General features: G+C 44.3%; 1 protein-coding gene across 4 annotated transcripts in view; it reads left to right on the top strand.

The window, feature by feature from the left end:
• Window positions 1–27589, top strand: part of Efcab11 (EF-hand calcium binding domain 11) — a 218423-nt gene that overhangs the window by 126456 nt on the left and 64378 nt on the right. For 3 of the 4 annotated variants that reach the window (XR_009593056.1, XR_009593054.1, XR_009593055.1), the window contains exon 6: window positions 24091–24283. Coding sequence is in view for 1 of the 4 variants with exons in the window: in XM_060388034.1 (XP_060244017.1) it covers window positions 24091–24169 (79 nt within the window). In the remaining 3 variants the exon portion in view is untranslated. Of the gene's footprint in view, window positions 1–24090; window positions 26220–27589 lie in introns of those variants that run through there. The other variant, XM_060388034.1, reaches the window with a different exon arrangement.

Here is a 27589-nt window from a genome sequence, read left to right as displayed (position 1 = left end):
AGCTCCAGCCTCCTACAACCCCCTGGCAGTCTTACGTATCCTCATTACATCATTCGCTTCCCATTATTGCTTTGAGATGATGCAGGCTTCATGAATTAATAGTTACTTTCTTGAAAAACTGACTGCAGAAAAATTTTTTGCCTTTTTATCCCTCCATTGCTTATCTACCTAGCCTATTTTTTTACATAAAATTCCTTCCCTTAAATTAGCCTTGATTCTCAGCTGATAAACTCAGTGGCCCCATGGTGGTCCCAGGTGGTCTGGGAATGGTGCCCCAAATGCCATGCTCAGCCGCCTTGCCGGCCCAAGATGGAATGTGAGTAATCTGTGTCATGCAGTGACATCATGCTTAATCGCGCCGCCCCCTGTGGTTGACTGTGATGGAGTGCCTGCAGCAAGTAACTCCCCGGACCTGGTGGCCACTACAGTTAACTGTTACCGTAGTGATAGCGATGTCCAAGAGAGGGGCGTGAGGTGGCTAGTTCGGACTCTGCTGACGCTCTGTAAAAGAAAACAGTGAGCTCAAATCCAGACACACAGGAGAAGCCGGATGAGAGGTCTCAGATGCTTCCACTCTTCCATCTCCACTGCTGCTGTCCTCTTTTCTCACACGTGATTTTGTAGCAACTTCCCGGATCTGGTTTGCCTGACTTATAATCCATTTTTACATAGTTCCCAAAGAACCTTAAAGCCAATGCCTGTGCTCAAAAGCTTCAGTGACGACATCCTTCTGCATTTCCAGCAAAATTAACATTAACCACTTTGACCTTTCATTTCAAGCCATTTTGCTCCTCTCTGAAGCTTTGTCTGTCCAGCTCTCTCTGTCCTGGGGCTCCCTTCTAAGAGAATTCTCTCTCCTTTGCACTTGTTTCCTCTTGTGCTTATGACGCTTCTCTCCATGCTTACATAAACAAGCATTATCTGTTCACTTGTCTATTTCCAGTGAGCTTGTCTAGCATGCACAAAGCCCTGGGTTCAGCCGCCTCACCACATCTGCAATATGCCTGCAGAGTTTTTGTTTTTGTATTTTAAATAGAAAGTCCCACCTCATCCAGATGTAGTTTTCTTCTGAATTTGGGAAATTTTATGTTAAAACTTTTTGACTCTGATATTTATTTTATGCTGTGATACAAAATAAATTTAAGTTTCTATTTCTGAACATTGTTAAGAACAGCATTGCATATGCCTGGAATCCCAGCACTTGGGAGGCCTGAGGCAGGAGGATGGTGAATTCAGTGCCATCCTGGGCTGCATAAACTCAAAATTCTCCATACTTTCTACACTGAGGCTTCCATATATAAAATCCCTATATTACCCAGGGTCATATTTCTAAATTCTCTGCTTGGTGCCATCAATCTAGAGTTTTGAAGCCAAACACATTTTTTCATGTGGGTAGCTTTATGACTCATCCTGGTATCTTCCAGGACAAGTTTTTTGTGGTTCTCCACGTTAATCTGTGATATAAATTTCAGAGTTTTCTATGTTATAAAATATGCTGTTTTATTACTTAAAATATTAAATCTGTAAATTAACTTGAACTGTTATGATGCTTGCAATATTTTATTTTTCTTCCATAAAAATGTTTGTCGTGTCATTTAGCTTGGATTGATGCAGCCCACTACGTTAGGTTACCACGTACATAGTCAATAAGAATGTGTTGGTATACTTACGGTTCATCATCACTATAAATGAAACCTAGATCCGAAATTAAAAATTTAATAGTTATTCCAGAAGTACATTTTTTTTTTGAACGTGTAGAATGTGTCTCTGAATTCTGAAGTTCCTAAAATTCTATGTAAATCAGCACTTCTGGGCAGTCACTAGGGAGTGCATTGCACAGCCGACATCATCAGCGATCTTCCCTTTGTGTTGATTTTTCTTATTTGTTTTTCCTATTTACCACAGTGCCAAGACCTCCCAACAGTTTATCCAGTAAAACTCAGGATAAAGAGCATCTGCCATCTCAGATGCTTAGGAGGCTGAAACAGGAAGGTCAAAAGTTCATGTCCTGTCTGGGCTTCAAAACCAGTTCAAGGTCAGTGAAGGCAACTCAGCAAAGGCCTGTCTCAGAGCACACAGTAAACAGGGGCTACGGACGTGGCACAGTCGTAGTTATTGGCCTAGATAGGGTGAGGCCCTGTGATCAGTCCCTAGTACTGAAATAAAGGATGTTTTGTACTTGCTGTTACAGCCCTACTAACTACCTGAATTAAGAGTAGAGCTGGGGCCAGGCACTGATGATGAACACCTTTAATCCCAGCACTCAGGAGCAGAGAGGCAGGCAGATCTCTGCATTCCAGGCCAGCCTGGTCTACAGAGTGAGTTCCAGGACAGCCAGGGCTATACAGAGAAACCCTCTCTCAAAAAAACCAAACCAAACCAAACAAAACAAAACAAAAAAAACAACCATGGACTATTTTAGTGGGTGTGTTTTGTTTGCTTCCCAGAAATTGAGTCTGGAGTGTATTTTTTTTTTATTGTTCCCCCCTCCCCTGTGATGTGTGTGTGTGTGTGTGTGTGTGTGTGGTGTGTGTAACTGGGGGGAGGGGGGTACACTCTCCCATGCAGGAATGTGTGAAAGCCAGAGGCTGGCGTGGGGACATCTTCCTCAGGCACCTTTCTGCTTTGTTTCATGTGTCTCTCACAGAACCTCACAGATGCAGCCAGACTGACTAGCCAGCAGGCCCCCAGGTCACCCAGTCTCCATCCCACAATGTTGGGACTGTAGGCACTCGCAGGTTTTTAACATGGGTGCTGGCATCTGAACTCAAGTCCTCAGCAATCCTACCGGACCACCTCCGCAGCCCCCAGACTTCCTTTTAACCCCATTGGCACAGGCTCTCCTAAAGCACACTAAGAACAGACTGATTTCTTAGTCCCTTCCAAATCCCACCCTCCCTCCCTCTTCTTCTCCTATGCCCCTCCCCCAGTCCAGTGGAAGGGGAGGAGGACCTCCTCCCTAGCCTATCAGGTCTCATCAGGACTGGCTGCATTGTCCTCCTCTGTGGACTGGTAAGGCTGTTCCCCCCGTAGGTGGAAGTGATTTCTTAGGAGAATGTGTTTCTGCTATGGCTACTTGCCATTTTGACCCACACGCACACATTTTTTTTTTAATCTTTTGTTCCAAACTGAAGGTTTCCCATTTGAGTGGATGTTCGTACTCATGGCTCCAAAGCTCTTGCGGACTTAGTGTTCTCCCGTACCAGCTCCATCTCCAATCCGCTCCTTCTCCTTTCCCCTTTGTTCTGTCTTTCTCTAATTCTGTTTTCCTAATTAAACCACCAAATTAGTCATAGCTGCGATCTTCAGAAGGTTCCAAGAACATAGTTCATCGCCTCACCCTTGCTCCCAACTCTGATTTATAGCTGTCTATGTCATTTTAATTAAGACAGATTTCATAATGAAATTCCTCTCATTATGATATCAGTGCTGGTAAACTCGGGGTTTGCTAAGGGCTCTTTTCTTAAGTACAGCCCAGCATCTGTGAGAGAAAAGCATAATGGAGACCTCTAATGGAAAGTTTTCGAATACATGCTTGCTATGTATTTTTCAAGTACTGTTTTGAAATGTTTTGTGCTTTTTTTTTTTCCTCCCCCAAGTTAAGAGAATGCTTGTCTGGGCTGTTCTGGGGAGCTCTGGGGAGGATGCGTGGTGTGATGTAGGGATTGCAAAGTTCAGGGCCCAGATCTTTGCGACTCACTCAGCCCAGAATTCCGTGTGGCTGTGAGAAAAGCTTTGGGGCGACTGCTTAATAAAATGATCCTGATTCCAAATTTAACCCCGTCCCGCTTTAGCTCAGAATGGCCAAGAAGGTGGGAGGGGGTTGAGGGTCTTCTAGTGCCGCTGGCGGAAGTGTGCATGCTTGTTAAGTGGCCGGCAGTATTCTGCAACCCAGCTTTTCTTTGTATGTAAAGAGGGACCAAGATGGCTTTTTAAAATTTTTATTTTATTTTTATTAATTACAGCTTATTTATTCACTTTGTATCCCAGCTGTAGCCCCTTACCCAGTCCCTTCCAAATCCCACCCTCCCTCCCTCTTCTTCTCCTATGCCCCTCCCCCAGTCCAGTGGAAGGGGAGGAGGACCTCCTCCCTAGCCTATCAGGTCTCATCAGGACTGGCTGCTTTGTCTTCCTCTGTGGACTGGTAAGGCTGTTCCCCCCCCCCCCCCGTAGGTGGAAGTGATCAAAGAGCCAGCCCATGAGTTCATGTCAGAGAAGGTCCCTGTTCCTATTACTAGGGAACCCTCTTGGACACTGAGCTGCCATGGGCTACATCTGTGCAGGGGTTCTAGGTTATCTCCATGCATGGTCCTTGTTTGGAGTATCAGTCTCAAACAAAACAAAACAAAACAAACCTGTAACCCTGTGCCCAGATTTTTTGGGTTCTGTTGTTCTCCTTATGGAGCTCCTGTCCCCTCCAGGTCTTTGTGTCTCCCCCTTCTTTCATAAGATTCCCTGCACTCTGCCCAAAGTTTGGCTATGAGTCTCAGCATATGTTTTGATACCTTCCTGGGTAGAGTCTTTCAGAGGCCCTTTGTGGTAGGCTCCTTGTTTTTTCCCTCTTCCAATGTCAGTCCCATTTGCCTTTCTGAATGAAGACTGAACATCTTACCCATGGTCCTCCTTCTTGATTAGGTATAGAGATTTTAGTATGATTATCCTATATTATATGTCTAATAGCCACTTAAATGTGAGTATACACCATGTGTGTCTTTCTGCTTCTGGGATACCTCACTCAGGATGATCTTTTTTAGATCCCACCATTTACCTGCAAATTTCATGATTTCCTTGTTTTTAATTGCTGAGTAGTATTTCATTGTGTAAATATACCACAATTTCTGTGTCCATTACTCAACTAAGGGACATCTGGGTTGTTTCCAGATTCTGGCTATTACGAATAAAGCTGCTACGAACATGGTTGAGCAAATGTCCTTGTTATATATTTGAGCATCTTTTGGATATAGGCCTAGGAGTGGTATAGCTGGATCTTGAGGTAATACTATTCCTGATTGTCTGAGAAAGCTCCAGATTGATTTCCAGAGTCGTTGTACAAGTTTACATTCCCACCAGCAATGGAATAGGGTTTCCCTTTCTCCACATCCTCTCCAGCATGTGTTGTCTCTTGAGTTTTTTATCTTAGCCATTCTGGTGAAATCTCAGAGTTTTGATTTGCATTTCCCTGATGACTAAGGATGTTAAGCATTTCTTTAAGTGTTTCTCTACCATTCAATGTTTTTCTATAGAGACTTCTCTGTTTAGCTCTGTACCCCATTTTTTTAATTGGGTTACTTGATTTGTTGCTGTTTAACTTCTTAAGTTCTTTATATATTCTGGATGTTAGCCCTCTGTCAGATATAGGGTTGGTGAAGATCTTTTCCCAATCTGTAGACTATTGTTTTGTTCTGATGACAGTGTGTCCTTTTCTTTACAGAAGCTTTTCAGTTTCATGAGGTCCCATTTATTGATTGTTGATCTATAAACCCAAACACTTATGGACACCTGATTCTTGACAAAGATGCCAAGACCATACAATGGAAAAGTAGCATCTTCAATAAATGGTGCTGTTCTAACTGGATGTCTACATGTAGAAAAATGCAAATAGATCCATACTTAACACCCTGCACAAAACTAAAGTCCAAGTGGATCAAAGACCTCAAAATGAAAACAGACACACTAAACCTGTTAGAAGAAAAAGTGGGGAAGAGCCTTGAACTCATTGGCACAAGAGACAACTTCCTGAACAAAACACCAGGATGGCTTTTTGACATGGGTCTTAAGAGCTCTGAAAGGGCCAGAATTAGGATGAAAGGGCCAGAATTAGGATCTGGGAGGAACACTCAGACCGAGCTGGGAAAGTAGCTTTGCACCTTTGAGGCCAGTGTCATCTGTAAAATGCATGGTGAGCCCGGCTATTCTACGTCCCTTGAAGAAAGTAGTTATATGTCATTGTCCCAGGAGAGAGCTGAAATTTGGAAGCAGGGCAGGGCAGGTTAGTAAAGGCCTTTCTCCCACTGTCCTGGACCTTGGGGTGCTGGCGGGAATGAAGCCCTGATCACAGCTCCCTTTTGGGGACTGCAAGGGTGGGCACACTGTAGCGCTAGACAGTTTATCTCAGGGCACTTGTGCTCCAGAGAGAATGGCAAAGAACATGGGCTCTAGGTCTTTTTTATGCCTATAGTTGATTCAGATTTTTTTCCTGGAGGGAACTGCCACAGAAGAATGTGGGTCCCAAGACAGCATTTCTTCTCTGTCAAATGTCTCTATACAAGTTCTGTCCAGAGCATCTTCTCTTTCATCCTGTCTTTATAAACTCCTATCATGGGAGGCCCTGGAGTGCTGATTACCTTTCCTGTGCTGTCCATCACTCTCAGGATGATTTTACCAAATATGACTTTTGCCTCAGCAGTCACCTGTAGACTTGGAGTTCACAAAACGGGAAGAGGCATTCGTGTGTGCGCTGTGGTAACAAGTGCTCCCTGGGGAATATTCTAGAACTAGAGGAAAGTCTGAAGGGGGGAAAAGAAACCATCCTACCCAACCAAAGGTGATGATCGTTCACGTTTTAGTACTTTCTTCTTTTCTATGTCCAAGTTTCCTATTGTTAAAATAAGCGAGAGTTTTGTGTACTGTGCCTCTCAATCATTTGTCAGCTCTGCTGTATAAATAGCCCTACAATGAACATATGTTTCTGTATTTTCTGATTATTTTTGCAGAAGTTTCTAGATGTTGATATACAGCTCAGATCACTTTATCATCATTATGGTCTGACGCTTCTGGCCCAGTGGCCTGATCAATGGAGCCCACTGCCCGGCCCCATGGCCTGTGCCTCTCACCATGCTCCTGCCAATGATAGGCCCTTGTTTATTAATGGTAAAAGACTGTTTCATTGTGGTATTTTATTTTAGTGTTTATGGGTAATATTAAAAGTTTCCACATGCCTACTAGCTTTTCAAATTTCCTTTTTTTTTTTTCTAAATTTTCCATTGTCTTCTGCTCATTTTATCTCCATTAGTAGACTATTTACCTGTTTCTATTTTTTAAATTTTATTAATTCTCTTGAGAATTCCGTACAGTGCATCCTGATCCTGTATACCCCCTACTCCTCCCGGATCCACTCTGCACCCCACGCCCACAAAGTCTTTCTGATTTTTTAGGAGAGACGATCTTGCAGCAGATATCATGGTTCTCTGGCACTGACAGTCTTTCCAACCCCCTGAGCCTTAAGTGTAGACGTTATGTCATGACTGTATTAAGGGGGCGGGCCCCCCACAGTCAGCTGCATTTTGAGCAGTTGTGGATCTCTATAGGAGTTTCTGTCTGCAGCAAAAAGAGGCTTCTTTGATGAGGAGCGAGAGCTACACTTACCCATAGACATGACGGTGAGTATTAAGAATGTGGCTAGAAATTATAGTGGTTTAGGAAAGCGGCGGCAGTAGGCTCTCCCTTAGGTTCCACGGCTCACCAGCCACAGGTAGTTGGCTACTGTTACAGTGCCAGACATAACTTTCCTCCTGCTGAGTGGGCCTCACTCAAGTCCAAGGACGGAGCTGTTGCTTTCCCCTGTATCTCAGTTCCACCACTGCCCCTTTAGGCAGAGCCTGCCAGGTACAGGTCAGATCCAGACCGGTTCCTCCTAGCCCCACATCCAAAGTGCGTGGTCTCTTCAGCAATAGGGCATTAGCGTCTTTCTCTGGAAGGTACCAGGGGCAACAACATTAGCCCGCATTGTTTAGGGATCTCCTGGACTCCTTTCAGCAACAACCTGAAAGGAGGTTTCCCATGCCTGGCACTGAGGTTCTTGTCAAATAGACTGTAATTTTAAGTAAACGTAAAATAACATAATTCCCTACAGCACTGAAAAATATCTTTAGTGTTATTTATTCCTCGTCCTTCTTGTTGCCCTTCCTCCTCCTTCCCTCTTCCCTCCTCTCTCTTCTATCCTCCTTTCTCCTACCTCCCACCTCCTTCCTCCCTCTTCCTCCCTTCCCAGGTAAGTCTCTGCCATGGGTTTTTCCCACTTGCCCCTCCATAGCAACCTTGTCTTACTAGTACCCTCTTTCTGTTTCTATTTTTATTGTAACTTGCTTTCTAGTTTATTGTTTTTATCTCACTTTTACAATGGCATCATGATATTTTACCTTTCTGGCTTTATTACATTGTTATTTATTTTATGTACATGTGTGGACATACTTGTGCTATAATATGTAAGTGGAAATCCATGGACGACTTGCAGAATTAATCCTCTCCTTCCACTATGTGGGTCCCAGAAACAGAACTTAGATCCTTTTTGTTTATTCAAATCTGTAGTCTTTTCCTTCACAGTTTATTCTGTCACATTTTTAGTAAGAAAGTTTTCCTTAAGACTAGGTTAAAATCCACTTCCCTTTTTTTTGGTTGGTATGAATTTTAAAACTGTTTAGCACTTTCATGTATTTTAAATTTATTTTGGTACATACTGTGGGGTGAAGAGATAAACACTTTTATTTCCAATAACTGTAGCCAGTTTTCTGTGAGTGTGTGTGTGTGTGTATGAGGTCTATCTTATATGCTATTGAGTTGGTTTTGGGTTTTTATTTCTTTGTTTTTGTTTTGTTGTCCAAGAAAGGCCAGGCTGTGTTTTCATTCAATTCTTTTGTTTTGTTTTTGTTTGTTTGTTTTGAGACAGGGTTTCTCTGTGTGTAGCCTTGGCTGTCATTCAGTTTTTGGTTGTTTTTGTTTTTGTTTTTGTTTTTTACATATGTGGGGACCTGGCCAGGCTGCTCTGCCTCTTACACCTGTTCCTGCTCCAGAAGTATTCACATTTCCATTTCTTAGGACATAGTCTAAAACCTGATTCTTCATTGTTTTCAGGTTCTGGTTGCCTGTTTCTTTTCCAGGTGAATGGCAGAATCATTTGTGTGTGTGTGTGTGTGTGTGTGTGTGTGAAGTTCCAAAAATTTCCTTTGGGGTTTTGATGAAAATTGCCTTCAACATGTAAATTAATTGGAAAGAATTTGGCATCTTTACACTGTTTCGTTCTCCCATCCAGGAACATATACTGTGCGTCCCTTCATGTTTTCAAATGCCCTTTTACGTGTCTCTGTGGAACCTTGTAGTTTTCTTTCTGCAAGTTCAACGTTTTTCCTATTAAGGTATTCCCAGATTGTTTTATTTTGAGTAGTTTTTAAAAATGGAACCCTTTCCCTCTTCTGTACAGATCACTGTTTTTAATATCCCTTTGTCCACAGTATTCGCCAAGTACTGGCAGGCACGTAACAGAAAAGTATCTTTCTTCCTTTCCCAGCTCATAAGCTCTGAGCTTTAAAATGAACCAAGCTTAAATGTATTTCTTTTTCTACGGAGGTCATGAAAGGCAGTAGGATCGTGAGGATCTTGTAACATGTTAGGTAGTGACTATAGATGAGTATTTCCCAATGTCTGTATCCTCCTTGACAAACTTAAAATTACCCCAAACTGCACTCATTCTCTTCCTTGTATTAGTTTACTGGGTGGTTAAAATGAATTACCACAGACTTGAAGGCTCAAAACAATGCAGACTTGTCATTTGTTGTTAGTGAGGAATGGCAGGAGTCGGCCACTAGGCCTCTGTTGCTCAGTAGCTTCCTGGCTCCACTTCACCACAACTTCCTGACTTAACTCAGAGTTCCGTCCATAGCAATCACAGCTCTTTGTTCTGTTCCAAGCTGGGTTACTAATACTCTGACCCTCAAACTGTGAACCAAAATAAGTCGTTCCTTTAATGGCTTCTGTCAGGTGCAGCAGCAACATGGATGGAAAGTTAAATTTTCCCTCCACTATAGGCGCTTGGATGTATCCATTCATGTACCCAACACATATTCAGTAAACACCACCGTGTCCTGGGCACAGTACCATGAGGGCGGCTGCTGTGTGCTTTTGCCCACTGAGTGTTCCGTAGGCACATGAGGAAGAGCGCTGTCTCAGAGCTGGCCAGCCTTCATGGACCACCACTGTATCAAAGAAGCCAGGGTTCATTTCTCTGAGTACCACAGGATGAGAAAAGTGCTCTGTGGAGCAGGTTCCTGATGTGTACAGCACAAATAATACGGATCATGGGAAAACGGGGAGACATTTCCATTCTCTGTAGTCCTTGGATTTTGAGGATTTCCTGAAATTTCTTTCTAGTCTTTCTCACTGTTTCCCGAGTAGACCTTATTCTCTAGGAGGAAAATGTCTGGGGACAGGGTGCAGTGGGAGGCAGGTGACGGTCAGGGTCTGGCCAATTCAGACTCGACCCCCAAACATTTGGCAATTCCTCCATCCCCCCATCTAGGAAGCCAAACAAGGAGAATTTTCTCTCACACAGCCTCTGGGTTTTTGTTTTCTGAGACCCTCATACTCAATTGCTGTGCCTCTTTGCTCGAGCATAATGTAAATACTTAATTTGTTTAATAAATATCCTGAAATGGCCTCTTGGAGTTGTTACTAGAAGGGCACGAACCTTTTAAGTCACTTAGCCGGCACAGATCAACACTTAATGTCCTTAATGATGAGCGTGATCTTTTTTAGTGGCTGAAACGCTCCGTAATCAATGATGTGGCCCTGCCTGGAGGCAGGAGAAACTAGATAATGGGCAGAAAATGTCATGCTGGATCGGGCCAGTAATTTGAATCCCTGAAATCGGTATTAATGTGGCAATTTATGGGAGAGCAGTTTCTTCCCAAGGCTAGGAAGGGACCCCAACATCGCTAATGTGCCTTAGTGATTTACACATTATTGAAACCCCTGGTGAGGTAGTGTCTGTTCTCAGCCTAAAGCTTCTGAGGCTCATCTCGTCTGCTCTCCCAGGCAAGTGCTCAGCCAGCCTCTCCCCCCACCCACCCACCCCCCGCAGGAAGCTCAGTGCTGGGCTGCATGGGGGAGGCCTATCTGGATGGGGTGCAGGGGTGGCACCTGCAATCTGTGAGACTGCCCTAGGCTGCAGTTCCTTCTCTTCCTCCGCCTCCATGCTAGCTCCGAGAATTATTACAGAAAGCAGATCCATGCCTGTACCCTCAGCCGTTAGGAGGCTAAAGGAGAGGAGGCTCTCAAGTTCGAGACTAGCCTGGGCTACATGAAACCCTGTGCAGAAATGAAGAGAGGGTTAGTGACACAGCTTTGTGGTATGACACTTGCTTAGCTAGTTCAAGGCCCTAAGTTCAGCCGAAGGGGAGGATGGAGCTTTTCTGGGTAGCAAATTAAGGAGCATGTCCATGTCTTTGAATGCCCCCTCTTGCCATGATTGGCGATCCTTGGTTTTATCTAACTGGAATTCGCGTGGCCATATCACATTCCCTGTGTGTTCCACGAGTTTCTAGATGATTGCAGTGCCCTCTGACCTCTCTTCTGTCTGGGCTGCAATCATGTTAAAAGCCCATGGTCATCCCATTTGATGTGACCCTTTGGTAAGAGGGAACCTTCATTAATAGAGTACTTCTGACAATTTAAGGGAATTGTTTCGTTGTGAAATGTGATTCCGTTTCATGTTGTTTGTTATTGTCTGCAGGCCCAGAATTTCGAAATGCTAGGAGCATACTATAAATGAAACATAAATAATGTATTGTAATTATGCTGAACTAAAGCCAAATCTCCTATCAACCCAGCGATGCACATCCTTGAGAAATGGGCTGAAGTGTAAAATCTGCTTTCCCAAATGGATTATTTAACAGTAAAGTACAAACTGTTAAAAACAATCTCAATTTTTACAGATCCTTATATTCTCTTTTACTTGGGGTGGGGTGGTTGGGTTGTGAAGCCAGGGGCAGGGGGAGATAAAAATCTGACTTCACAGAGCTTTACAGCAAATTTCCTATGACCAAGCTCTACAGAGCAAATCACTTGACTTTCTGGTGAGTCCTCACTGGCCCCAGATGAGAATTTGGCCATGTCTTTCAGAATCTGGCTGTATCACAGTCCCTGAGGGACAATAAAGGCCTAGACCCTCCTTTGACACATAGCTTTACAGCGGCATCCCAAAACCCTGTCTCCAGGTTGCTGGAATTACAGAGAGGCTGAATTATTGCTTGCAGATTTATTAGGATCAGACTGTTTGAATTCCTAAAGACTCATATTTTTGGTCCAGCATCATTAAAGCCTTTTTAGTCCTGAATGTTCGGGAATATTTGGTTTCCAGATGAATTTTAGGTTTGATTCATTCATTTTATTTTTAAAAGAACAAGTAAACAAACAAAAAACTTACACTGTTCATATTGCGTCTTCTTAAAAATATATCCTACTCGAAAACCTTATGCATCCAGAGAAAAAGGCACCGTTTTTGACAATTGTGTCTTTTTCTGACTCCAAGGCAATGTGGTTCTGCAAAGCAAGCCTCCCACCAAACAGCACCTAACAGCGTTATTTGCAGGGCATCTACAAATGGCTCAGTGTTTGTAGTTCACATTTCAACTTCAACTCTATTTGTTGCATGAGCAAAATCAAGCTCATTAAGCTGTATTCTTTGAGCCCATCTCTGCGAGCCCCTGAACCCACTCACATGCTGCGCTCTCGTCTGGCACTGTGTAATCTTTCCTGCACTTACACTTGAAAGTTCAGCTCATTCCAAAACCTCCAGTCAAGGATGTGAACTTGTTGCTTTCAGGGAGGCCGCATCTGTGCACTGAGCCATTACGCCATCTGTAAAGTGGTCAGAGTTCATTTTATTGCCTCCTTTGTGGACAGACTTGGGCTGAAAGAGCGTGTGTTATTGAAAACATAATTTTTCTCATCATTATGCTTGCTTTCTCGTTAGATCACAACCTGCTAGAAATCTATTGAACACACAGTGAAAAGCTCTCCAAAATAGCTGTTCTTAAGAGATTAAATGATTGCCATCTCTGTCCCATTTCTTTTATCTCATAATCAAGTTCAAGATGATACTAGATATCTCAGCTGAAGTGATTATTTGAAATAGAAATGGCTTTATCTGGTTCATACTTCCCGCTGCTGAATGCCGGGTCTTTTTTCTTTGCATTTGCATTTTAATTTGTGTGTGGTTCCTTAGGACTATCCACAGGGTCAAAGACTGTAACTACTGTTTTTAAGTGACTAACTGCAGTGGGTTGGTTTTTAAATTTTCTGTATTCAGGCACTGATTATACAACAAAGATCTGGTTCAGACCCATCAGATTTTAGAGCTAACTCAGCCCTTGTCATCTAGTCCAGCTATTCAGATTGACAAGCGAGGAGCTAGGAATCTGAACCGCTAAGAGATTTTTCCAGTGGTCACAAAGTTCCAGGGCAGCCCCGCCGAGACTGCAACTCTTATCTGGGCAGCTTTCTAGTGGACCATCCCGTCCTTGGCGTACTCAGAGGAGGCCTGACACAGCACTGGGACAAAAAAAGAGCTAGTGACCAAGAAGTACAAGAAACCATTTTTTTTTAAATGATTAATTCAAGATGATGCGTTGAGCCCCCTCCCCTTCTTAGAGCTGCCTGGTCTCTGCTGTTTCCTTACATCACAGTTTCTCTTCCAGAGAGCTGAACTGAAAGAACAAGATAACATCAGTGTTTGTTAGCAACTCTGCTAAAACATTTGCTACAGAAGAAATACCAGACTGTCAGACATGGGAGCTTGGGCCACACCTTGATTGCATTCATCCCCAGGCCCACAAGCAGTCAATAATCAGACATCTGATATACATTCTTTTCTCTTTTTAAGAGATGTCTAACTTTAAATATGACTCCTCGTTCTTAAAACTTTGTAAATAGGAAAGAGTGAATCTTTTAGATACATCGCTTCCTCGGTCCTGCTTGCATTTCCCTTTGCTTGGGCCAGGTGATCTACCCTGTCACTCTCTAGGAGGGAGACTGCGTATTAAGAATTATACTTGGGCTGGGGAAGTGGTTCAACAGGGAAGAGTGCTTGTGCAATTATGAGGTTCTGAGTTCAAGTCCCCAGAACCTATATAAAAAGCCAGGGATGGCCCAGCACTGTTGGGGGTAGAGATGCAGAGAGAAGAATCAGTGGGGCTTGCTGTCTGCCAGCCTGATTCCAGGCTCCTCCAGAGAATACGGTGGAGCATGATAGAGTAGGATACCCAATGTCCCCCTCTTAGCTCTGTGCGTGGACGGGCACATGTGTGCATACACCACATACATGTAGCACACACAAACACCACAGATAAAGTCTCCTTGCAGCTGAGGATGTAACCTAGTTACTAGAGTGCTTACCTGGTATGCACAGTGCCTTGGCTTCCGTGCCCATCGACACCACGTAAAAATCCAGGCGTGGTAGCTCATGACTATAATCCCAGCACTTGGGATTGGGTGCAGGAAGATAAGTTCAAGGTCATCCTTGGCTACATACCGAATGGAAAGCCAGCCTGGACTACATGAGACTCAAATAAGCTATCATAAACGGAAACCATAATAGCTGCAACCAGCAAGTTAGTTCTTTAACTTATAGAACTAAAGAAAATAGTCAAAAATCTTGAGACAGCGTCTAAGGAGAAATATGAATGAGGGAACCTACTCCCCACGTCCCCCCCAAAAAAATGATGGTAGTCCCCTTATCCATGGCTTTACTTTCCTTGGAGTTAGTTATTCAGGACCTCAGCCTAGAAATGTTAAATGGAAAGTCCAGGAATAAATAGGTCCCAGGCTTTCAGTGGCACATCACTGTAGCAGTGGGCCATCTTACTCATCTCCCATGGCGTGGAGTCATTTCCACAGCCAGCATACCCTCCGCTGCGCACCATCGTTGCCTGTGGCTACTTGTCCACTGGCCTTCTCGCTTGTCAGGCCTACTTTGCTGTTGCTCGCAGCCGTCCCCACCTCTCAGCTCACAGAAGGCACTAACTGTGCGTTGAATAAATGAATGTGTGGAATGAATTAATAGTGGCCCCAACATGTGACAGTAATAATGGTAGCAATTTCATCATGATGTATCGTTATCAGTGTGCTATTGTACTGTTCACTGCTGTTGTTAATCTCTCTTACGGTGCCTAATTAGATACTGCCACAGATACTTATATGTAGCAAAACATACTGTACAGGGGGTTAGACGCTGTCTGTGGATTTGGCTATCCATGGGGGACTTGAGAAAATATCCACTCCAACCAAGGGGGAAGATGCTGGATATTTATTGTCTCATCTACCAAGGTTTTAGAAAAGATTGAAGACAGGACACTGGGCATATTAGGGTGATTTCACTTGCAAATGGCAAGAAGTCTTTTACGAAAGGCCTGAAATACCAGGGGATTTATTGGGTCAGTGACTAAGACTCTTCACACAGGACAAGCTTCAGGTATGTTTTGATTAGACTAACGCTCCCTCATCTGTTCTGAGCCTTCCCATCCATATGGATAGCTCCATTTTAGGCTGATAATTACCACTTGGATGCCTGTGCACACATCCTCAGATCTGTGTACTGCTGGGTGCCAGGGCTACCTGGGGACGTGTAACCTTATGGAAGGAAAAAGCTGGCGCAAGAGCAGACCTCCCCCTCACATCCCAGACATTCACACCGAAAGAGCCCCTTCAGCTTGTCCACAGAACCTCCAGGCTTTATTACATTTGGATCAACCTTTCCCCTATCCGTGGTTGTCAGGGCAGGGGGTAGGGGAATGCCAAGTATTAGTTAGTTGGCCTAAGCCAACGATTCTAGAACCAGGTCCTGTGGGTCGCGGGAGGGCAGAACTACAGTGGTTGACTTAGCCTGGTGTGCCTCTAGAACCTGAGGTTGGGCTCTGTCCCACTTAGGTAATTGCTTGTTACGCAGCTAGGGTGTTGGAAGTAACCAATGGCACCTGCTTCACCGTTAGTCCATAACTGCACCTGGTTCTAATGAGGCCCAGTGCTCCATGGCTTCTGAAATTCTCTATTCCTGGTCTGGTCTGGACACCCATTTATCATTCATAGTTCCATCCAACAGGTCCATTTAAACCTGCTCAGTCAGCACTCACCTGTACCTCTGCCTCCCAAATGGACTGTCTGCTTATAATTCAGGTGTGTTGTCTTGACAATGAAGGGATACTTAAAGGCTTAATACAACTCTTTGTTGTTGACAGACCAAATATTACCGGGTAGATGTGTATGTGACAGTGATGAGAAGTCTGCTGGTGTGATTTTTTATAACTGTCATTTCAATTGTCTACAACTTCAAACTTCAGCTGTCCTTTTTAAGGCAATATTTAATTTGGTCTAAAAAGCATTTTGAAAATAGCTAAAGATGGATCTATTTCAAGTCCTGAGATCCCTTTCAACTAAATACGAATCTGAAGTGACATGCTCTTGCTGATGGCAATTTAAATGCACCATTCAAACAAACTTCATCTCCCAAAAGAAACTGTCTACTTTCTTAGCTTGGATTCCTGCTGAAAACCTAAGCTGTGACAAAGGTTTCCATGCAGGTTATTGTGAAACAGAGGGAGAGGGGAAACAACACAGTGTTTGTTATCAAATTCAGTACTACAGTGAGTGACACTAGACCTGCCAGTGAACCAAAAAACCCCTCAAAGTTGACTGTCCAAGAGACAAAAATGAATGGTTTATCCCCTCAATCCTGATTGGTCAAGAGTGGCCAAGCTCTCAATGCCCCTGTCATCATCACATCATCATCATCATCTTCTTCTTCTTCTTCCTCCTCCTCCTCCTCCTCCTCCTTTTCTTCTTCTTCTTCTTCTTCTTCTTCTTCTTCTTCTTCTTCTTCTTCTTCTTCTTCTTCTTCTTCTTCTTCTTCTTCTTCTTCTTCTTCTCCTTCTCCTCTTTCTCCTCCTCCTCTTCTTCTTCCTTCTTCTTCTTCTTGTTCCTTCTTCTCTTCCTTCTTCCTTTCTTCTTTCTTCCTCCTCTTCTTCATTTTTAGTTTGTGTGTGCACATACACACCAGGTGTCTAAGCATTCCCAGGCAAATAGCTAAAGATAACTGGTGCCAGGCATGGCTGAGGCAAGGTGTCCCCAGCAATGGTGCAAGTAGTAGTGGGGTGCAGAGTTTAAGGGGAGCACTGGGCAGGAGGCTGAGTGCACAGTGATGAGATTGCATCTGCCAGTCACGTGGAAGCCCAGCAAAGATCAGAGACCATCCCATCTCTCTTTAATCTTCCCTGTGTATCTGAGTGGCTTTTCTTAACATTTTACCTTTTCTTAAAAAGGTAAAATTAATAAACACATTACCAGCGCAATTGCTGCAGAGCCCTGCAGGACTCTCATCAACAAAGAGGCAAGTTCGCCAATGGAGAGGAGCGGCAGGGTACCCACAAGAGAAGGCTGCTGTGGGGGAAGCTGTCATTACTGCATCTTCAATTGGCATGTCCTCTCTTCCCCAGCAGGGGCTCCTTGCTCGCTGGGTAATTTTTACTCTTCCTGATCTGTCAATATGACAGTTTTGTCCCTAATAGAATGGCAGTTTTGACTTTCATTTAAATTATTCCATATAGAACCAAAAAAGAAAGAGACACTCTCCCTTTCCTCTTTTCCAAAACTGGCCCCATAAAAACTTTTCTGATTTAATATTTTTTTTTTTTTTTTTTTTTTTGCTTTTACACTGAATTTCTCATTCATGTTTTACGAAAATCAAATACAGTGTCAGCTTTCAAAAAGCATGCTTGATGATGGCAGTGACTCACCTAATTACTGACTGTCAGCGTGTTTGTTAGGAACACAGAGCTGTCTGCCAGCTCTGCTTCCATGAGCAGGAGCCCCTCAGTGTGGTCTTCGCTGGGCTCAGTTTTCCGTTGGAAACCCAATACTGGCCAGACACAGTGCTGGGGCCATTATCTGCCATTCCTGTCCATCCAGGAAGCTCATGCCTCAGGTGACACTTATTGAAAAAAAGGTCGTTAAGTCAATTGATTCTTAATCTGTGTGTGTGTGTGCATGTATACATGTGTGCATGCTGTATAGTGTGTTTGTGTGTGTGAGTGTGGGCACATGTATGCTACAGTACACAGGTATAGGTCAGAGGACAGCCTCCAGTATGCATCTTGACCTTCTCCCTTGTTTGAGAAAGGATTTCCTTTTTGTCGCTCTTCTCCACTACATGTACCAGGCAAGCGGGCCTGCAAGTTTCCAGGGATTCTCCTGTCTCAGCTTTATGTGGGTTCTAGGATTCATGTTCTTATGTCAAGGACTTTATCCACAGAGACACCAGCCAGCCAAGACCATTATGTTAGTACACGTGGATTTAGCTAGAATGTTCCCAATTATTACCTCAAACTAAGGCTCCTTTAGCTCAGTAGTTCTGAACCAAGGATGACTTGATCTTTCCTCCTGCTCCCTCCCCAGGAATACTTGGCAGGTTTTGGAGATATTTTTAACTGGCACAGTGCAGGGTGTATGTGTGTGTCAGGGGGTATCCACTGACAACTAGTGGATAGAGGCCTGGGATACTGCTGAGCATCCTCGGCGTTTAGTCATGTTCTGCTGAAACACAGCACTCTTTGGTACAAACCTATCTCTGCTGAGGTTGAGAAACCCTGCGCTAGCTGATGAGGAAATGGGCTGCTTATTTGGGATATTCAGACTAAAGAGAGAAGCTTGTAATACTAAAGTACCCTTTAATGTTTCCACCCCCTTTGTGTATGCAGGCATGCACGTGGAGGCCAGAGGTCTTGGGCGTCAGGCCTTCACCTTGTTTGAGTCAGGGTCTGTTATTATTTGCTGTAGATCCACAAGATCCCTGCTGTTGTCCTGTCTCCGCCTCCCATTCCTCTGTGATTGCAGATATGTGTGACTGTATGGGTTCTAGGGACGTGAACTCTGGTCTCCCTACTTACACAGCAGACGCCTCACCACGGGGCTATCTTCTCAGCCCTTAAATAACACTTTCAGAAAGAATTTCCCATCACCCCATCATCTCTATTCTATTTAGCATATAACCTCTAGCTTCCAAACACGAACGCAGTAGATATTTATTGGATTGCAGTTGTAATAAAGATACTAGCTTGCATTGCTGTTTCCAGTTTTAAATGTCATCTTTACGGTCTTCATGTCATTTTTAATAAAGAACATTGTTTTAATGCAATACAATCTACAAGCCTTTCTCTCTTTGTTTCTTTGTTCGGTTTTTCTTTTTTTCTTTTTCTTTTTTTTTTTCCCTGAGTAACTTTGGAAAAGCCAGTATTCAAGTCTGAAATCTGCCTTTGGAAACCTGCCAAGAGTTATTCTGAAATGATTTTACAACAAAAACAACTTTTCAAGAAATAAGTGTTTTTAGGGCATTCTAAGAAATTGTTCTAAAAGAAATGTTTCGCATAAGGAACAGCACTTTAGAAGAGCCCTCACTATTTACATTTTTCATTAAAGTGAGAACTCTAGGGGTTGGGTAGACAGCTCAGTTAACTAGGTGCCAGTCTGGCAAGTGCAAGGACTTGAGTTCAACCCCCAGAGCCCACATTAAAAAACAAAACAAACAAACAAAAACAAAGTGCTGAGCGTGGTGGCACACATTTATAATCCAGGCACTGGGTGGCCAGCCAGCCCAGCCGGGGTGTCAGTTCCCACGCCAGTGAGATACCCTGCCTCAAAGAAGAAGGTGAGTGGCACCCAAGAAACCACATGCAGGACTCATCCCCTGACCGCCACACACACCTGCACACACGCGTGCCCTCACATACAGACGAACACGCCCAAATCACCTTGTGTTTCCCCTCAGAAATTAGTAGCCTGCCCCGTGAGAGATCCCAGTAGAAAACCCTGGCTCCCTGAGGCTCAGACCTTCTAGCTCTGGTCAGTGAAGCGCCTACTCTGGCTACCAGAGTCCACACAGCATCACCAGGAGACAACCTTTTAAAGGAGAAAAACTGATTTCCATGCTCGTGAAAGTAACCGTAAAAATGCCCTTTGTCCTAGAGTGCAGTGGATGGAAGAATGTTTGTTTTATAAGAGTGAAAGTGTTGGGAGTTCAGCTGGATGGTCCGTCCAGTCCCAGCTGAAGGTCTCATCGTATCCCCGTCAGTGACGGTCCTCCTGCACTCCTGCATCCAGAGATGGCACAGAAGCCCGCTCTTTGTTCTGCAGGAACCTTTTCAGGACTCCTGAAAATTCCTAGAGAGCATCTAGCCCTCAGCTCACCTTCTGTGGATTAGTACCTTTGTCTGTCCACGTCACCACTCCCCGTTTGCCGTCCTGTTCCCGTAGTTCTTCTGCCCAGACAGCTTGCCCCTCAGACCTCTCAGCCGCTGAGAGCTCCTCAGAGCATGCTTGTCCATCACAGCCCTGAGTGGAGCGCAGCGAGAGGTTACAGTCCGCACTGGGGAGGCCTACTGTGAGTGTAGCAGTTCGCTGGAGGGCTTCCCGTCATTTCGCCACCCCCTCGTGTAGTGGGCCCCGCTTCCTGCACCTCTCTTTTCTTGTTCCTCATCTTTTCCTCCGCAAGGCTCCTCCGGTGTTCAGAGGGAGTCACATGGAACGGCCCACTCTATAGAGTCCGAGTCCCTATTCCCAAAAGCCATTCCAGGCAGGTCTCCGTTATGCGTCTCATAATAAATCAAAAAGGCCTTCAATGGCATTGGACTTACACTTTTAGAAAGCGCTTGTTATTGTTAATAGCAGTTTCTTTTTCTCTCCTCTCTGTAAGCTGGATTCCTTTCAGGAGCCCATTCTCAGCCTTGAACTGAGGTATGTGACCAGATCTCTGTGGATCAAATCATCAGTGAGCAGCTTCCTCACTGGTGCCACCATGGCAGGTTAAACTAGTGTATACCCAGGATTGAGCCTTGGTTCACTGTATCCTCCCTGTTAGCTCAGCCAGGCATGTCCAACCTTTTGATACCATGACATAGAACTGCCAACCACAAAGATCACCGGTGAGACTCACATAATCAAGTTACACACACAGAGAGATACACACGCACACACACACGAAGGCACCCAATCTGTGTGTGTGTGTGTGTGTGTGTGTGTGTGTGTGTGTGTGTCTGCCTCTCACTCTCATAAGTAACTCATGATTTTATGTTGAACCACATTCACAACTGCCCTTGGCTGCCTGTGGGCCTTGGATTGGATACATCGACCTGTCCTGCCTATTGTTCAAGGGAGTCTTCCCTCCATCACTGTGGGCATTCCTGGCAACGGGCCATTAAGGCTCATGGCCTAGGGCAGCTTACGCTGAGACTATAGAAGTAGTTGGGCAGGCAGAAAATTCATGGCTTTATGTTGGAGAGTCTGCCCAGAGACGAACAACCAATGGCAGGCTTGGAGATGGTGTGGAGGAACCTGATTGGTTGCCCAAAGCTATATAACATGCTCTCTCTTTTGGAATAAATGAATCTGCATCACTCGCCCTCCGATTGCATTCACTTGACTCCCAGTGTCTGTGTAGTGTCTCTGTGCCTCTCACCTCCTGGGCCTGGACCTCCTGTCCTTATCCACAGGCTGGAGCCTTGGGAGAAGGAACAACACATCAACACTCTCAGCAGCCCGTTTTCCAAAGCCCATTTCTTCTGTGGACTTTCCCATATGTACTCTGTGTTTGCTGAGCGCAGCTGAGCGCAGAGACTGTAATAGACTTACCCCTCGTGGTAGTAGCTTGCAGGCCACCCCTTCCCTGTGTTCTATTTCAGTGGCTGAGATGCCAGCTGTTGACAGTGTAAGACAGTCTCTGTTCAGTCCTGACACCTGTAGGTAATACATTGTCCATAAGATCATCACCTGTTCCTCAGCTCCATTTGTTTCACAAATCCATTTACTCAGCACACAGTCCTTGCCTGCTATGAGCTAAGAGGTGGGGACAGCTGTGGGCAAAAGTTCTTGCCGTCCTGGAGATTATTTTTAGTAGGAGTGAGGGGTTTTTGAGACTATGGTACTGAATATTTGTAGGTGACACTGAAGCAGTATGTTCCTGTTTCAGAACCAGGCTTGAAGGCTTTACTGTAAACAGAAATGATGTTCCTTTTTCCTTAATGACAGTCTCCCCCCTCCCCAGTTCCAGCTCTTCCCACTCACTAGCCCATCTGTTCCTATCACACAGTGATTGAGTGTGAGTGTCACAGTCTTCCATGGAATACTTTTGTTGCTAATAAAAACTGTATGTCATAGCTTTTAAACTTTTAGTCCTTAAACTTCAGTTTCCTCTTTGCTCAAGTTGAAATGACCATACCTGTTCATATGTCTGAAACATAAACAAGCATCAAATATTCTGCCATGTCTTGTCCTAAATATAAAAGGGATAAAGAGGGCAGCTCTCCATCCAGTATGGGCCTATAGTGTCCTCTCCAAGTCCTATAGATTGACGTCCCCTTTCACATTTCTTGGTGACAGTGGACCCACCTTCCAGTTGGCAGCAGTACTAAAGAATGAAAAGAATTAAATGTTAATACAATAACAAAAAAAAATTGTATCGGGGGGGGGGGAATGGGCAGAGGTATTCCTTTTTCTACAGGCTTCCAATGGTCCAATAAATGAATGAAAACATACTCAAAATATCACCAGAAGCATTTATGCTGGTAGTACTCTCCTAGGCTATCTCTCTGTGAGATTTACAGTTCAGACGTACCAATTTAGAATAGAAAGGGAGGGAACGCTATTTATCTAATCAAATACTTAGGCAATATGAAGACTCCGCGGGTGTGTGATTTTATTAAAAGGATGGTTAATATCCTGCAGTAAGTGATGGGCGATCCCATGACTGTTTTAAATCCCTTCGAGAAGATCTGACATTGTGCTCTGTGTGCTGTATAGCATGAAATCACCATGTATCCATCACCAAGAGATAGCACAAGAAGAATAGCTTCTGTAGCATGCAATCATTTTATCCCAACACACTGCAACATGGTTTTTGCCCTGGAGCAGAGAAGTAGGTTTTTTTTTTTTCTTTACTTCAAAAGAATGAAAAATTATCATCACTCTATCCAGAACTATTACAGACTTCACAGACTTTGGCATGAAATATTCAGAAAGTTTATTTTAGACTTCAATATTTTAAAAGCCTGCTTTGGAACTATTACAGTGATTAGTGGCTTTCTTGCTTAGGCCTGCCTTTGCTTTTAAAAGCCCTGTGTCATGCTTGATACCATTTGTTTTCTACAGAATGTCATTTGCATCAACCACAGAAGCTCCACAGAAGGCATGACATGCATTGGTTCCAGGATGCCTCCAAGGGGAACTGGGACCATGCTCATGTGTTATCCTTTCAGACCTGCTCTTTAATAGACATTTCTTTGCCCAGGGGCAGAGCTGATGAGTTGCTGGTGGTGGTGTTTTGTGCACCTTATCTTAGCCACATAGAGTGTGTGCCAATCCCTGCTGTCTGTTCAGGGGGCCATGTCTCAGAGGCTCCCCAAGGGCTCACATCCTCATCACTCTTCATAGGAACTGGAAAAGCTTAGTGTGTGTTGGTTGTGTAGGGAGACAACAGCAAGAGATGATGGAGTTCCAACTTCAGAGTATCGCCATCCTTGTCTGAGTTGTATTTCAGCTGCTTTCTAGCAGTGTGATCCTCTGAAGACCATCAGGTCTCCTTAAGGCTCAGTAGCTCTGTACACTCAGCCAGTCCCAGAACTGGTGCTAAGATCCTGCAGTCTGGGGGTGTGAAGGCAGTACTGTGTAGGGCTTCAGACTGTGTAAGATGTTACCATCACTCTTTGTTGCCAAAACAGTCTATTCATTTCACATTTTTGTTGCAGTGCATAAATGTTTATATAATTATATGTGTATATATATATATGTATATGTAATATGTGTCAGACCACTAGAACAATAATTATTCCTACTTTTGTTTGAGATGGGATCTCATGTAGCCTCAAATTTACTGTGTAGATAAGGATGAACTTCTGATCCTCCTGCCTCCACCTCCCTAGCACTGGGATTATAGGCATGCCAGTTTTATACAGTGTTAGAGGTGAAACCCAGGTCCTCATGTGTGCTAGCCAAACCTGTAAACAGCTTTTCTTATGTGGCTTATGCGTTTAGATCCACCCCCGCAAATCTATTCCGTATGTGTTTCTGTAGGTTTTAATAAATACCCCTTCTTTCCTTCATACCTTGAGTGTTAGCAGTGTAGTAGGGTGGGGGAGGGGGGCATGGGCATGATTTTGGCTTTCAAGATAAGATTGGTTCCTCCCTCGTGCTTGACATACAGAGAAGGAAGATTCTCGTGTGCTTTGATATGGACGTGCTGACATGAATACCGTGTGAATGACTTTCCGTGTTGTTTTCCAGGGAGGTGGATCAAGATTCAGATGGTCATGTCAGCTTCCGAGACTTTGAGTACGCCATGAACTACGGACAGGCAAAATGAAGCTGGGAAGCCTGTTGAACCACTTTTGGCCGCTCTGGACAGCTCAGTGAATTGTAATCTAGTTGAAGGTCACACAGACCTTACTCTAGGAAGAGGGAATGATTCTGTGTACTTGTGAGTAAACTCTTACTTACAGTTCTTGAATGCTGAGATTGGACTAGAGGTGGGAATCTACTGAGTCAGGCTGCTATTGCCAGCCCTGCCGCCCGGCAGTTTGTTTTTGATTGTGCTTGTTTGTTTGTTTTGGTTTTTTGGTTTGTTTTGTTTTCTTTCCACCCTTGTCAGCTATATATCCTCCATACTGTGAGTTGGAGGCTTTGCTCACTGGGCTTGGGTCCCTAGCCCTTCATCAGCTCCAGCGAGGGTTAGCTTTGTTCTGTTAGTGGTGTCACTGTCCGTCATTTGCTCACCTTTGGTTGAATGTCAAGTTTAGGGTGGTACAAAAATGAGCACGTGCCAGGAAAACAAAGACTTCTCCTAGGTAATGTCCCTGGAGTGCAAATCAGTGCACAGGGCACTGGATGTACAAAACACAGGAAGCAGCTTGGACTAGGCAGCCAGCCCTTCTTTATACAGAGAAAGCCAAAATGCAGTTGGGGTCCTAATGGGCAAATGGGAGTGATTTGGGGCCCCTTTAGGATAGCCTGGGCCTGGGCTTCCTGCTTCAGAGAAGCTAGCGCTGAGCTGGCCAGCAACGCCCTGCTGCACAGTTCTGGTTCTAGGAACCCATGCTGTGCACCTCACGCTTCAGCTATCCTGAAGTGTTAGGATCACCACATCCCACCGTGCCCCTGGGCTCCAGTGACTGCTCTGCTGGACCAAATCGAAACCCTGACCATATAACATCTATTCAAAATAATCCTGAAATACTGATATTGTCATTGTAAGTGTTCGGAATTCACATTAACATTTGTTAAAAAAAATTAATGTAAATTAAGTTTTTAAAGTGTTAAACATTAAAAGATCAAGTAAAAATATAAATCTGTGTAGCAAACATTAAATAAGCTTCATGCTCATATAAATTATTAGCATATAGCCTTAAGAAAAATAAAATTTTTAGCCGTGATAAGCCGGCGGAACCTAAGGAGATGGGAAAACTAAATGTAATTTGACTAAAATGTAATTTGGTCTCCTAAATGGGCCCCTGAGGGGCACAGGGTAGAGATGAACCAATGGGTTCTCTACTGCTTGTGGTGGCGTGAGAGACTAGGCGAGGGGGAGGTAGGAGCGCTACTGTTTTCATGATTTTTTTTTCTGTGTCTCTAAAATGATCCCAAAACTGAGTTTGTTAAAAATGTGAAAGGTTCACAAAAACTTTGACCCAAAATTGACCTAAAAACGTTGACCCTGCCCATAAGATATGCAGGGATGAAGATAGAGCAGAGATTAAGAGAATGTCCAAGCAATGCCTGGCCATGGGAGAGAGCCAACCCCTGACGCAATTAACGACACTCTGCTGTGCTTGCAGACAGGAGCATAACATAGTTGTCCTCTGAGAAGCTCCACCCATGAGTGGGTCAAAACAGATGCTAAGACTCACAACCAAATATTATGTAGAGCTCTGGGAGCCTTGTGGAAAAGTTGGGGGGAAGGATTGAAGGAACCAGAGAGGCCAAGAACTCCACAAGAAGACCAACAGAGACAGCTAAACTGGGCCCGATGGGGTATACAGGGGCCGGAAGCACCAACCAAGGACCATGCATGGACTGGACCTAGGACCCCTACACATGTAGCCGATAGGTAGCTTAGTCCTCATGTGGATTCCCTAATAAGGGGAGAAGGGGCGGTTTCTGACATGACTCTTTTGCCTGCTTTTCAATCACTTCCCTTTGGTGGGGCTGCCTTGTCTGGCCTCAGTGGAAGAGGCTGTGCTCAGTCCTGATGCCACTTGATGTGCCAGGGTGGATTGGTGGTGAGCAGGTTCCCCTTTTCTGAGTAGTAGGGTAGAAAAGATAAGGGGGAGAGAGAAGGAGGGTGGGACCAAGAGGAGAGGAGGGGAAGGGCTATGATTGGGATATGTGAATAAAAATAAATAAATAAAAACTGAAAAATAATTTAAAGGCTTAATCAAATATTTATAGACTAAATAAAGAAGCAATGAAAATCATTTTTCAACATGAATGAAATAATATCTCAAAGACAGAAATGGATTAATGGTATCAGTGAGAAGTGTGTAGGATTTTATGCAGTGCTCCAGTTTCTGACTTCATTCAGCAAGTATTTATATCGTAATAGACAAATTGGTTCATTGATTCTGATCTCAAAACATAAAAGAGAGATCTTAAATTTATGCTAATAGTATTTATTAACAGAGCCATTCTTTCAGTAATGGCCAGAGTTCCAAACTTCTGTATGATCATCCTATTTGGATCCTGTTTCTCCTGAGCAAGATAAAGGGAGTAGTCCCTTCCTACCCTAGATGCAGGAAGCAAGAGGTGAGTCTGGAAATGAATGGCTACTCTTCAACTCCCAGGACTCTGGATTAGCCAAGACATTTTATCTCAATGACTGGAAACTATCTAAAGAGAATTTACTTTGAAACAGAAAGAGAAAAAAAAAAAAAAAGATGAGAAAATTACTGATCTAACCTCTGAGACCTAAGAGAGAGAGAGGGTAGGGGTGCAGCTAGATCCCAGGATCCCCAACATTGCTACCTCCAGAGTGTCCCTGCTTCCTGTAGTTACAACAGCCTTACACCATCCTCAAAAGGAGCTGGTCTGTGACCCCTCCATAGCCACGTTCAGAGCATCCGGGGATAGACTCTAGGTGACCTCTCTCGACTCTGTTTCACCCAGAGGGTATGGCCATGTGCATGCAGCCAGGGCCGGCCAGTGAGGAAGCTAACAACCTGGGAGGCCTTTCTGGCTGAGATCTGTTTGAAGAAGATCCCTGAGTTCGCTGCTTGGGAGCATCAAGGCTCTCAGAAGAAAACAAAGAAGAGGGAAGCCGCCCATGCACCTTCCTCTCCTTACCCATTGCTTTTAGGATTCATCCCAGATAAGGTCACTTCCAGGGCACAGTCCCCATACCACTGCCTGTGCAGTGTGACATGGCTGGTCCAATGGCATCTGTTCAAGCTGATAAACTCAGTCTCAGCTCCTGGAGACTGAGTGCAATTCAGGTTCTACTCTGAGTGCTTGAGCAAGGGATATGACTCAAGAGTGCGTAGCAGACATGTTTTCAGTCACAGGGCTCAGAAAATCCAAGCAGCTGGTTTGCAATGAACAGAGAGGGGCTTAAAAATAGACAGAGCAAGGGAACAGTGAAGAAGCAGCCCGCAGTGCTTGGTTTCTGGTTAGAGCTTATACGCAAGACCCAGCGATAGCCGTTTGGGTCCTGTGAGGTAACTGTGCCCTCCCAATAAATCTTTCCACTCAAGCCAGCTGGAGTTGCTTTCTGTCATTTGAAACCCAGAGAACC

Source organism: Meriones unguiculatus, chromosome 7 (assembly GCF_030254825.1).
Source record: "Meriones unguiculatus strain TT.TT164.6M chromosome 7, Bangor_MerUng_6.1, whole genome shotgun sequence".
Classification (NCBI taxonomy): domain Eukaryota; kingdom Metazoa; phylum Chordata; class Mammalia; order Rodentia; family Muridae; genus Meriones; species Meriones unguiculatus.
This window is presented reverse-complemented; position numbering and strand designations above follow the sequence as displayed.